General features: G+C 47.0%; 1 protein-coding gene across 2 annotated transcripts; it reads left to right on the top strand.

Annotated features, from left to right (window-relative positions):
• The first annotated feature begins 2,049 nt into the window (after positions 1 to 2,049).
• mb (myoglobin) lies at positions 2,050 to 9,444 on the top strand. Of its 2 annotated transcripts, none has more exons than XM_085969446.1 (3): positions 2,050 to 2,135; positions 5,266 to 5,485; positions 6,063 to 9,444. In XM_085969446.1, the coding sequence occupies exons 1-3, from the start codon at positions 2,065 to 2,067 to the stop codon at positions 6,207 to 6,209; spliced, it is 438 nt and encodes a 145-aa protein (XP_085825572.1). In that variant the 5' UTR covers positions 2,050 to 2,064; the 3' UTR covers positions 6,210 to 9,444. The 2 variants fall into 2 exon arrangements, with proteins under 2 accessions (XP_085825572.1, XP_085825571.1); XM_085969445.1 differs by lacking the exon at positions 2,050 to 2,135 and adding an exon at positions 2,275 to 2,456.
• The last annotated feature ends 2,874 nt before the right edge of the window (positions 9,445 to 12,318 follow it).

The raw sequence follows: 12,318 nt of genomic DNA, 5'->3' as shown, positions 1-12,318 counted from the left end.
CAAAAAGTACTTCATTGGCTGTAAAGCGCTTTGGGATGTCCTGAGGTCGTCAAAGGTGCTATATAAATGCAAGTCTTTCTTTCTACAAACAGAACAGCTCCAACAGAAAGACTTGTGCTGTAAGAAACAGAGTTAACGTTTCAGATCGACGACCTCTCGTCAGAACTGGAAAAAGTTGGAGATGTAACAGGTTTTAAGCAAGTGCAGGGGCTGGGCAAGGGGGGGGGGAGGAAAGAACAAAATGGAAGGTCTGTGATTGGGTGGACAGCAGGAGAGATTAAATTACTCCTCGTAACATTGTCATCGGCCTGAAATGTTAACTCTGTTGTCTCCACAGATGCTGCCTGACCTGCTGAGTATTTCCAGCATTTTCTGTTTCTATTTCAAATTTCCAGCATCCGCAGTATTTTGCTTTTGTAAGACTCATGCTGTGTTGGATCAGACCACCACTGGCGGTGGCTCTAGCTGCCTCGACAAATGAGGTCCCACATCCATCAGAAATCTATCTATAGGTTGGAATCAGATGTCTCTGACATGGCATAAGCTTTACCAACTGGCCTTTACAGCTTCTGGCCACAGGAGACAGGGGTTTGAAATGCTGATATCCCCATGAACCTCTTCAGAGTGTTGCTTTGAAGAGCTCGTATCTGGCCGAATGGTCGTGGGTTCAAGTCCCACTCCAGAGACTTGAGCACAAATCCAGGCTGACACTCCAGTGCGGTGCTGAGGGAGTGCGGCACTGTCGGAGGTGCCGTCTTTCAGATGAGACGTTAAACTGAGTCTGCCCTCTCAGGTGGACGTAAAAGAGCCCATGACACGAGTTAAAGAGCAGGGGAGTTCTCCCCGGTGTCCTGGGGCCAATATTTATCCCTTAACCAACATCACTAAAAACAGATTATCTGGTCATTTGTGGGAGCTTGCTGTGCATAAATTGGCTGCCGCTTTTCCTACATTACAACAGTGACTACACTTCAAGAGTTCTTTATTAGCTGTAAAGTGCTTTGGGGCATTTTGAGGTTGTGAAAGGCGCTATAGAAATGTAAGTTTTACTGATAGTGAGTTTCCCAAAGAGTTAGACTAAGTGATCGGACACAGCTGCGTTGTCCTGCTAGTTTTTACAGAGGATTACATCGGATATACGGGACAGAAACAGGCCATTCGGCCCAACCAGTCCATGCCGGCGTTTATGCTCCACTCGAGCCTCCTCCCGTCTTTCCTCAGCATAACCCTCTATTCCCTTCTCCCTCATACGCTTGTCCAGCCTCCCCTAAATGTATCGATACTATTCGCTTCAACCACTCCCTGTGGTAGCGAGTTCCACATTCTCACCACTCTCTGGGTAAAGAAGAGATGAGGAGGAATTTCTTCACCCAGAGAGTGGTGAACCTGTGCAATTCTCTACCACACAAGGCAGTTGACGCCAATTCATTAAATATATTCAAGAAGGAGTTGGATATATTTCTTAAGGCTAAAGGGATCAAGGGATATGGAGAGAAAGCAGGGACAGGGCACTGAATTTGGATGATCAGCCATGATCTCATTAAATGGCGGCGCAGGCTCGAGGGGCCGAATGGCCTACTCCTGCTCCTATCTTCTATGTTTCTATTCGCTTCAACCACTCCCTGTGGGAGCGAGTTCCACATTCTCACCACTCTCTGGGTAAAGAAGTTTCTTCTGAATTCCCTAGTTTAAACTGTCCCCTGCAACTTCCTCACACATTGTCACCCTCACTGAGGTCAGCATGTTTGAGTGACAGGCAGCGCAGCCCAGGGCCAGTCACCTTCCCGTTGGAGGTCACATCCTCCAGCACTTGTTCATGAACAATGTCACCCACGAGAAAGTGCGGCCAAACCTGGCCCCGCAAATCTTTCACCGGGGGGGGGGGGGGGTTGTGGAGAACCCGCTCAGCGCTCCACTCCGAGACTGGCCGCAATCCTGCTCCTCCAATCCTCGCGGAATGAAAGCCGGAGCCAGCGGTGAAAGCAGAGGACAAGCACTTTGTCACAAATACTGGCACTCGGCGAGATAAAGATCAGCTTCTGGAGAGTGAAAGGGGCTGCAAGAATGGCTGGGGAGTTGAGGACTTGGCATCTCACTGGCTGGCCTGCTGCCCAACAACGTTATCCATTGATAAGGTTTTTTTTGCCAAACTCCCTTATACCTGTTCAGAAATGCAGCTCAAAATAGGCAGTGGAGACAGCGGACAGGGGTTGGATTGGCTGATTGGAGGGAGGAGGAAAGAGAGATGCAGGAAGGTATAAAGGGCCATGTCTGTTAGCGGCCGTTAGAGTCTCCCTGCTCTTGTCTGACGTTACTTTGAAGCACAGAAAATTATTTTGTTGTTGTTGTTGTTGTTGCTGCTGGGGTTGGAGAATGAGCGACTGGGATAATGTCAACAAGGTCTGGCCAGTGGCGGAGAAGGAACTGCCCACAATCGGGATGACTATTCTACTGCGGTAAATCACTTTTCTGCAATCTTTTAGGTTTGTGTGTCCTGTTCAAAATGATTCTGCTTTCCTTGTCATGAGTTTCTATCAGCCTCCAGGTGTGTCTCAGTGCCTGCTCTCGCCTCCCAGGTCGTGGGTCCAAGTCCCACTCCAGGTTGTAAAGTGCTTTGGAACATCTTGATAGGTGCTATATAAAGGCAATTCTTTCTTTAATTGCCAGTGGTGAGTGGAGGTCCTGACTTTAACTCAAAGCCCGGTTTCGCCGTTGGAGGGTGAATATTCCGACCAATAATTTGTGTGTAGACTTATTTTCTAAATTATTTTGCCACGTTCTGTCCCTCTGCTGTTGGGTGGGTGCTGCCTGACCACCCACTCACTGACCAGCCACTCCCTGACCACCCGAACAACTTGTATTTATATAGCGCCTTTAACGTAGTAAAACGTCCCAAGGTGCTGCACAGGAGTATTTTAAGACAAAAAATTTGACACTGATCCACATAAGGAGAAATTAGGGCAGGTGACCAAAAGCTTGGTCAAAGAGGTAGGTTTTAAGGAGCGTCTTAAAGGAGGAAAGAGAGGTAGCGAGGCGGAGAGGTTTAGGCAGGGAATTCCAGAGCTTAGGGCCCAGGCAACAGAAGGCACGGCCACCAATGGTTGAGCGATTATAATCAGGGATCCTCAAGAGAGCAGAATTAGAGGAGCGCAGATATCTCGGGGGGGGGGGGGGGTGGTTGTAGGGATGAAGGAGATTACAGAGATAGGGAGAGGCGAGGCCATGGAGGGATTTGAAAACAAGGATGAGAATTTTGAAATCGAGGCGCTGCTTAACCAGGAGCCAATGTAGGTCAGCGAGCACAGGGGTGATGGGTGAACGGGACTTGGTGCGAGTTAGGACACGGGCAGCCGAGTTTTGGATCACCTCAAGTTTACGTAGGGTAGAATGTGGGAGGCCGGCCAGGAATAGTTGGAATAGTCAAGTCTGGAGGTAACAAAGGCATGGATGAGGGTTTCAGCAGCGGATGAGCTGAGGCAGGGGTGGAGACGGGCGATGTTAATGGAGGTGGAAGTACCAATTGTTATGCTGCGGATATGTGGTCGGAAGCTCATTTCAGGGTCAAATATGACACCAAGGTTGCGAAAACTGTGGTTCAGTGTGACCGCCCGCTCCCTGACCGCCCGCTCCCTGACCGCCAGCTCCCTGACCGCCCGCTCCCTGACCACCCGCTCCGTGACCGCCTGCTGCGAGAGGCAGCTCGAATGTTATCTAACTCCCTGATATTTCTCTCTCGCTGGGCAAATGCTCCCACCTGTTCTTGGCAGCTAGCTGTGTGGCGATAATATGCCCTGTATTGGCACACGTGTTGTGCCACAGAACACAAGAGAAGAGACTTTGAACGATGTGCAGGAGCTCCCTTTTAATGGGTAAATGATACTGAGGCTCAATCCCGGGCTCAATCCCGGATTTGTGCAGAGTTCGCTCACCTAAGCTGGGCGAGGGGGACAGTACACTTGGCGTCGGTGCGTTTGAGAGGGGCAAATACAGCCTGGATTCCTGCTCCTGATCCTCATCCTGTGATTACTGCAGGAAAGCCCACACCTGTGGGTGCTGTGGGAGAGCAGGGAATGGGGAATAAGTTTTTTACTCAGTGAGTGGTTAGGATCTGGAATACGCTGCCTGAAAGGGTGGGGAGACAGACTCAATCGTGGCTTTCAAAAGGGAGTTGGATAAGTACCTGAAGGAAAAAAATTTGCAGGACTACGGGGAAAGGGCGGGGGAGTGGGACTAGCTGAAGTGCTCGTGCAGAGAGCCGGCACGGGCTCGATGGGCCGAATGGCCTCTTTCTGTGCTGTAACCATTCTATGATTCTATGTGATGCCCACCATGTCAAATAGCTTGCTGAAACTCACCGTGTGAGCGCACACATTAAAAAAAACTGACCTCGCGGGCAAGGTTGTGGGGTGACGGTCAACAGCTGTGAAGTGACCAAAATAAAGTCTCCATTCCGTCAAATAAGACATACCCTGCTGACGTACGCTGCCATTTAAGGGAATGTCTCCACGCTGCTTCCTTGGTCCATGGGAGCCGGGAAAGGAGATATGGGAATAGTTAGTCAGGTGGAAAAGCTGGAGTCAGCTTACCAGTTTAAACAAAGCACGCACTGTGAAGGATGTGGAACATCAGAAGAAGCAGGCAGGGAGTGAGATGTGAGGTAGAAAGAGCTGAATCGATTCCTATTATTTAGCAGAACACCATCAAAGTAGATTTTGTCCTGCAGTTCTGCGCGCAGTCTGTTGTGATGTGGTGAGGGTGCAGTGTGGAGAATCATACAATCATAGCCCAGTACAGCACAGAAAGAGGCCATTCAGCCCATCAAGTCTGCGCCAGCTCTTTCGAAGAGCAATCTAGTTAGTCCCACTCACTGCCTCTTTCCCCGTACCCCGCAATTTCTTTTCGCCTTCAAGCATTTATTCAATTCCCTTTTGAAGGCTGCAATTGAATCTGTTACCACCGCCCTATCAGGCAGCGCATTCCAAATCCTAACCACTTCTTGCCTCAAAACAGCCGCTGGTTCGTTTGTCAATCACTTTCAATCTGTGCCCTCTGGTTATCGACCCTTCAGCCATTGGAAACAGTTTCTCTTCATTTACTCTATCTTGCTGCCCCTCCGCCGGTGAGGCTCGCTTTCCCTCCGCCGGTGAGGCTCGCTCCCCCTCCGCCGGTGAGGCTCGCTTTCCCTCCGCCGGTGAGTTTTTTGGTTAGAAAGTCAGGAAGTGCCACTTCATTGTCTCTCTCTCTCTCCCTCTCCTCCCCCTCCAGATTATTCAAGGAACACCCAGAGACCAAAGCCTTATTCCCCAAGTTTAAGGACAGCTCCATGGAGCAGCTTATGAGCAACACGAACCTCCGCGCACAAGGCAACACCGTGCTCGTTGCTCTGGGCAACATGTTGAAAAAGAAGGGCAACCATGCCAGCAACGTGAAGGAGCTTGCAGACACTCACATCAAGAAACACAAAATCCCACCCCAGAACTTCACCGTAAGTATGACCAGACGGTGAATGTCCTCAGGATGTCCCAACGCGCGCTTTGTAAGCCCCTGATTGCATTTGGTATGTTATGTTGTCACACAGCTGGGCCAGTGAATCAGCAATGAATCCTTGGTGCTGCCCCACAGCCCTGGGGTGAGGCAACACCTCAAACCTAACCTACATTTAACCAAATAGTTCAGGTGGGCAATCTTGGTCCATGACGTCCACTGCTCTCTGCAACTAAATATCCCTAATTTGTGAGTCTGGTTGGCTGGCTGTTTGACTGTGGTGGACATGATGGTGTCCTTGTCTGAAAGCCACACGCTCACTCTCCTGTAGGAGACATTGGAAATCCACCAGGAGCAGGGAGAATGGCTGATTTTGTTGAGGCTAAATGTAACTGTCCCCACGATTACCAGCCCTTGATATGACCCCCCCCCCCCCCACACACACACATAACTGTTCCGATCTATAACAAACCAATGCCAAGCTGAACAAGGCGACACTTGAGATCTTGCATTGAACAGACCACTTTCTTGGTGCCAGTACACTTACTGTTTTTGTGCCCTATTGTGTTTTCTCCTAGTTGATCACCAACATCGCTGTGCAAGTTTTGACCGAGAATTACCCAACTCAAATGACTAAACCAATGCAAGAGTCATTCTCGAACGTTTTTAAGATCATCTGCTCTGACCTTGAGAAACTGTACAAGGAGGCTAACTTCCAGGGTTAACAGATGTTTTAAAAAGGGCACTGCCTGAAAGGTGCCACTGCTGAATCAAGGTCACAACAGCACAGAAATTGTAATGAATAATTTGACTATAACAGATTGGTAGAGGTGGCTATTCAGCTTTTAATTACCGATGGGCTTTTTATATTGTAGGTCCTTTTTTTAATCTCGCAATATAACATTTTCTTTGTGAATGAATTCACAATGTAACGAGTGCGTGCAAATGCATTTAGATAATTGAAATATTTGTCCATTCTTCTGTTGGAAGCCCCACCCATTCCTCCATTGCTATTTTGAAAATCCCTGTAGCCAGGATTCCCAGCAAAGGCTCAGCCCAAAATACAACATATTGTATCACTGAATCCCAAAGCTGGCACCAGGCTTCAGCTCTGTGACTCTACATTAGAAGTTAGAATGGGAAATGGAAGGCCACACTGGAATATTCACCCAGTGTAGCATTTACAATGCAGCCACATTCTGATCCTCTGCTCTCCACACCAAGTCATGAAGCTAAACCCTCAACAAGCAATGGTTTAAGCAACGGCTCTCCTGGCCGGCCACCCACCTTGCACCCTCTGTAAACTTCAGCTCATCCAAAACTCTGCTGCCCGTGTCCTAACTCTCACCCATCACCCCCTGTGCTCGCTGACCAACGTTGGCTTCTGGTCCGGCAACGCCTCGATTAAAAAAAATTCTCATCCTTGTTTTCAAATCCCTCCACGGCCTCGCTCCTCCCTATCTCTAAAACCTTCTCCAGCCCTTACAACCCTCTGAGATCTCTGCACTCCTCCAACTCTGGCCTCTTGCGCAACTTGTTGTATTTCAAATAAAAGGTAGAACCAGACACTAACTGAAGGAGGCGCTCAGCCCAGCTTTTGAAGTACTTTCTCAGGCCCAACCTTTGCCTTGAAAAGACCCAAACTCCATTTAGATGGGAATGGGGAAGAGTGAGATGAGTAAGCTCCATTTACACACACTTGCGTCATTCCCAAAATGTTACCTGTTCGGGTTCACTCGGACTGAACACAGAAAGTCCACCAACATCTGCTTGAACATTGCCAAATGAACCCATCCCCCCAACAATCCCAATTCCTGTAAATCGGGAGATATTGGGACTTTAGTTCCCACAGCACGATGCTGCCAGCACTTGTGCACAAAACTGTGTCAGCCGTGGCTCAGCGGGCAGCAGTCTTGCCTCCGAGTCAGAAGGTTGTTCGTTCAAGTCCCACTCCAGAGGCTTGAGCACAAAATCTAGGCTGATACTCCCAGTGCAGTGCTGAGGGAGTGCTGCACTGTCGGAGGAGTTGTCTTTCGAATGAGGCGTTACACAGGCCTTACACCGAGGGCCCCATCTGTCCTCTCAGGTGGATGTAAAAAATCCCTTGGTGCTATTTCGAAGAAGAGCAGGGGAGCTATCCTGGCCAATATTTATCCCTCAACCAACACCTTAAAACAAATTATCTGGTCATTATCACATTGCTGTTTGTGGGAGCTTGCTGTGCGCAAATTGGCTGCCATGTTTCCTACATTACAACAGTGACTACACTTCAAAATGTACTTCATTGGCTGTAAAGCTCTTTAAGGTCGTGAAAGGCACTATATAAATGCAAGTTCTTTCTTTAACCGTCCCTGCTGAGAAACAGCAGAGCAGATGTAGCAGAACATAATAATTAGGAGCAGGAGTGGGCCACACGGCCCCTCGAGCCTGCTCCGCCATTCAATAAGATCATGGCTATCTTCGACCTCAACTCCACTTTCCTGCCCGATCCCCATATCCCGTGATTCCCTTAGTGCCCAAAATGAAGCACATTTGTCCAGGTTTACAGTTTAGACCTGAACTGCTGACACCGACCGTTGCTGGTGTAGGACTTCACTGCTCAGCAAAGAACCTGTTATATTGTGAGATGTGAAGAGTGCCCCCCCCATCGCTTATTTTAAAGGTATTTTAGGATTTGCTTTTTAAATACTAATTACAGAAGGGGTTTTTAATTACCTAAATCAGAAGCAGCTAAGCTGTCAGCATTTTCAGAAGCAGGGTCAAAGATGAATTCAAATCCTAAAACGTGTTTGGAAGACGGGGCAATTTAAACAGTGGCAGCATCTTGTCTGAAGATAGTCAGCAGGGATTGGCTAAGAGTTTCACACTACCGGTGTGGTCACAGGGACATCGATTTATAAGCTACAAATAAGCAGAAACAGTCCATCACAACCAGGGCCCCTGGGTTACAGTGACAAAGTAAAGTCACATTCTGCTTTTATGACATGGAGGGATTTGGCAATGTTTTGGGGATTGAATTCTGTGACTGTGGTAAACCACTTTTATCGTTACACTATAGTTATCACTGTTGTATTGTTATCACCGTTATCACTGTTGTATCACGATACGAGGTCGCCTCTTGTCGCGCTGTTATACCTGGGCTGACCACCTCCGACTCCGCCCATGGCTCCACCTACCTGCCCAGGTATAAAGGTAGTCGACTGGCTGGTATTCCTCCTTGTTGGACCCGATCACCCACGAGGGTGGGCTCTGTTATTTAGTCAATAAAAACCTTTAGTTACGTTCCTAACTCGTCGCTTTTTATTGGACGAATTGATAGGTATATCAGTGACCCTGCTCATTTTTTGCATGCAAACTGAGATCCAGTGACAGGCTCCAGCGGGAGATGGAAATTCCCATTCTACATCCCACATTTATGGAAATACATATTCAGGATGCCTGGGCTGTGAAGATAATATTGCTCCCTCCTGTCTTAATGGCCACAAGGAGGAGCAAGTCAGCCAATAGTTGGTGTACGGCTTGCCTATTCAATCTTTACAGGTACTCCAGCCCAGGGGAAAAGTGCTCCAAGCAGTCCATTTCAAATGGTGGGACCGGTGGGATCCCATGTAATGCAATGTACTGCTAAAGTCAAAGGTGGAAACCAACATTTGCACATTGTGTAGAAATAGTTCACTGGTGATGGGGGTCTTCAGGCAACTGGGATCGTTTGGGTAAATTGCTAACTTGTGTATTCTTTTATGTACTGCGTCTTGCATCGTGTTGTACAACGGAATAGCTCTACCCAGACAGAGTGGGAACAGAAACGGGCAACTTGCCTCAGTGTCCATGACTGCAGGGAAATGGACTTTTGAGAGATTGGCCAGGCTCCGTTTGGATAGTAGGGATCTCGCTGCAATAAAAACAAATTCATTGATCAAGCTGTATGTGGAAAAACTCTGAAATAAAGATTGGACTCTGCTGCACTGTGTGATGCAGGTTATTGAAAGCCGGACACACCACAAAATGCTTCACTTTTGCTGCACTCATTTAATCTCTACATTCGTTTCAAATATTTTCAGTTGGGCTAATAACACATGAAATTTAGTTGCCTTCCAATAGGTCAACGTGAGGAAATGTGGTCACTTCTCCTTTCCACAGGGTATGAGGGACAAGTTGGCCATGGTAGATTGGGAGACTACACTAAAAGGTGTGAAGGTGGACATACAATGGCTAACATTCAAGGAAATACTGCATAATTTGCAACAAACATATATTCCTCTAGGGCATAAAAACCCAAAAGGAAAAGTGATCCAACCATGGCTAACAAAAGAAATTAAAGCTAGTATTAAGTCAAAGGAGGAAGCTTATAAAGTTGCCAGAAAAAGCGGTCAGCCTGGGGATTGGGATCTTTTTAGAGATCAGCAAAGGGGGACTAATAAATTGATAAAGGGAAAATGGAATATGAGCACAAACTAGCAAAAAATATAAAAACAGATTGTAAAAGCTTCTATAGGTATGTGAAAAGGAAAAGACTGGCAAAGGTAAATGTAGGTCCTTTACAGTCAGAGACGGGAGAATTTATAATGGGGAATGAGGAAATGGCTGAGAAATTAAATAAATACTTTGTTTCTGTCTTCACGGAGGAAGACACAAAAAACCTCCCAGAAATACGAGAAAATCAAGGGTGTGGCGAGAATGAGGAACTTAAAGAAGTTATTATTGGTAAAAAAACAGTACTAGCAAAATTAATTAGATTAAAAGTCGATAAATCCCAAGGACCGGATGACCTACATCCTAGGGTTTTGAAAGAGCTGGCCATTGGGATAGTGGACGCATTGGTTACCATCTTCCAAAATTCTATAGATTCTGGAACGGTTCCTGCAGATCGGAGGATAGCAAATGTAACCCCGCTATTTAAGAAAGGAGGGAGAGAGAAAACGGGGAACTACAGACCTGTTAGCCTCACATCAGTAGTTGGGAAAATGCTGGAATCTATTATAAAGGATGCAATAACTGGGCACTTAGAAACTAATAGGAAGATTGGGCAGAGTCAACATGGATTTATGAAAGGAAAATCCTGTTTGACAAACCTATTGGAGTTCTTTGAGGATGTAACTAGTGGAGTAGACAAAGGGGAACCAGTAGATGTGGTGTATTTGGATTTTCAGAAGGCCTTCAATAAGGTCCCACACAAGAGGTTGGTGAACAAAATTAGGGCACATGGAATTGGGGGTAATATACTAGCATGGATTGAGAATTGGTTAACAGACAGAAAACAAAGAGTAGGGATAAACGGATCTTTTTCAGGATGGCAGGCTGTGACTAGTGGGGTACCGCAAGGATCAATGCTTGGGCCCCAGCTATTCACAATCTATATCAATGATTTGGATGAGGGGACTAAATGTAACATTTCCAAATTTGCTGATGATACAAAGCTAGGTGGCAGTGTCAGTTGTGAAGAGGATGTGAAGAGGCTTCAAGGGGCTCTCAACAGGCTCAGTGAGTGGGCGAGAACATGGCAGATGGAATATAATGTGGATAAATGTGAAGTTATCCGCTTTGGTAGAAAAAAACAGAAAGGCAGAGTATTTCCTAAATGGTGAAAGATTGGGGCATGCAGATACTCAAAGGGACCTGGGTGTCCTTGTACATGAGTCACTGAATGTGAATGTGCAGGTGCAGCAAGCCATTAGGAAGGTAAATGGTATGCTGGCCTTCATTACAAAAGGATTTGAGTATAGAAGTAAAGAAGTCTTACTCCAATTATATAGGGCCTTGGTGAGGCCACACCTGGAGTACTGTGTACAATTTTGGTCTCCTTACCTAAGGAAGGATATATTTGCCATAGAGGGAGTGCAACGAAGGTTCACGAGATTGATTCCTGGGATGGCGGGACTGTCATATGAGAAGAGATTGAGTAAACTAGGCCTGTATTCTCTTGAATTCAGAAGAATGAGAGGGGATCTCATTGAAGCATACAAAATTATTACAGGGCTTGATAGGGTGGATGCTGGGAGAATGTTTCCCTTGGCTGAGGAGTCTAGAACCAGGGGCCGCAGCCTCAGGATAAAGGGTAGGCCATTCAGGACTGAGATGAGAAGAAATTTCTTCACACAGAGGGTGGTGAGTCTTTGGAATTCTCTACCCCAGAGGGCTGTGGAGGTTCAGTCATTGGGGATATTCAAAACAGAAGTCGATAGATTTCTGACTAGTAAGGGCATCAAGGGATATGGCGATAGGGCCGGTGAATGGAGGTTAGGCAGAAGATCAGCCATGATCTCATTGAATGGCAGAGCAGGCTCGAAGGGCCGAATGGCCTACTCCTGCTCCTATTTCTTATGTCAATTACTGTTATACCTCTATACGCAGTATCCGAGTTCCCAGGATAGACGGCATTGAACCCAGCACAAATTTTGTTACCGGGTACGGTAGCATAGTGGTTATGTCACTGGACTAGTAATCCAGTAGGTCTAGAATATGAGTTCAAATCCCACCCCAGCAGGTTGTGAATTTGGATTAAGTTAATTAGTAAATTTTGACCATGAAGCTATCAGGTTGTCAGTAAAAACCCAACTGGTTCACTAATGTCCTTTAGGGAAGGAAACCTGCCGTCCTTACCTGGTCTGACCTATGTATGATTCCAGACCCACAGCTGGTTGACTCTTAACTGCCCTCTGAAATGGCCCAGCAAACCACTACAAATAGGTATAATAATAAAACCACCCGGCATCAGGTTTGGACACGACAAAGGCACACCCAGCCCAGTCGACCCTGTAAAGTCCTCCTCACTAACATCTGAGAGCTGTCCCACAGACTAGTCAAGCATCAGCCCTGACATAGTCATATTTTCAA

The sequence above is a fragment of the Somniosus microcephalus genome, chromosome 28, assembly GCF_052327205.1.
Source record: "Somniosus microcephalus isolate GS21.2 chromosome 28, FLI_Smic_1.0, whole genome shotgun sequence".
Classification (NCBI taxonomy): Eukaryota; Metazoa; Chordata; class Chondrichthyes; order Squaliformes; family Somniosidae; genus Somniosus; species Somniosus microcephalus.
This window is presented reverse-complemented; position numbering and strand designations above follow the sequence as displayed.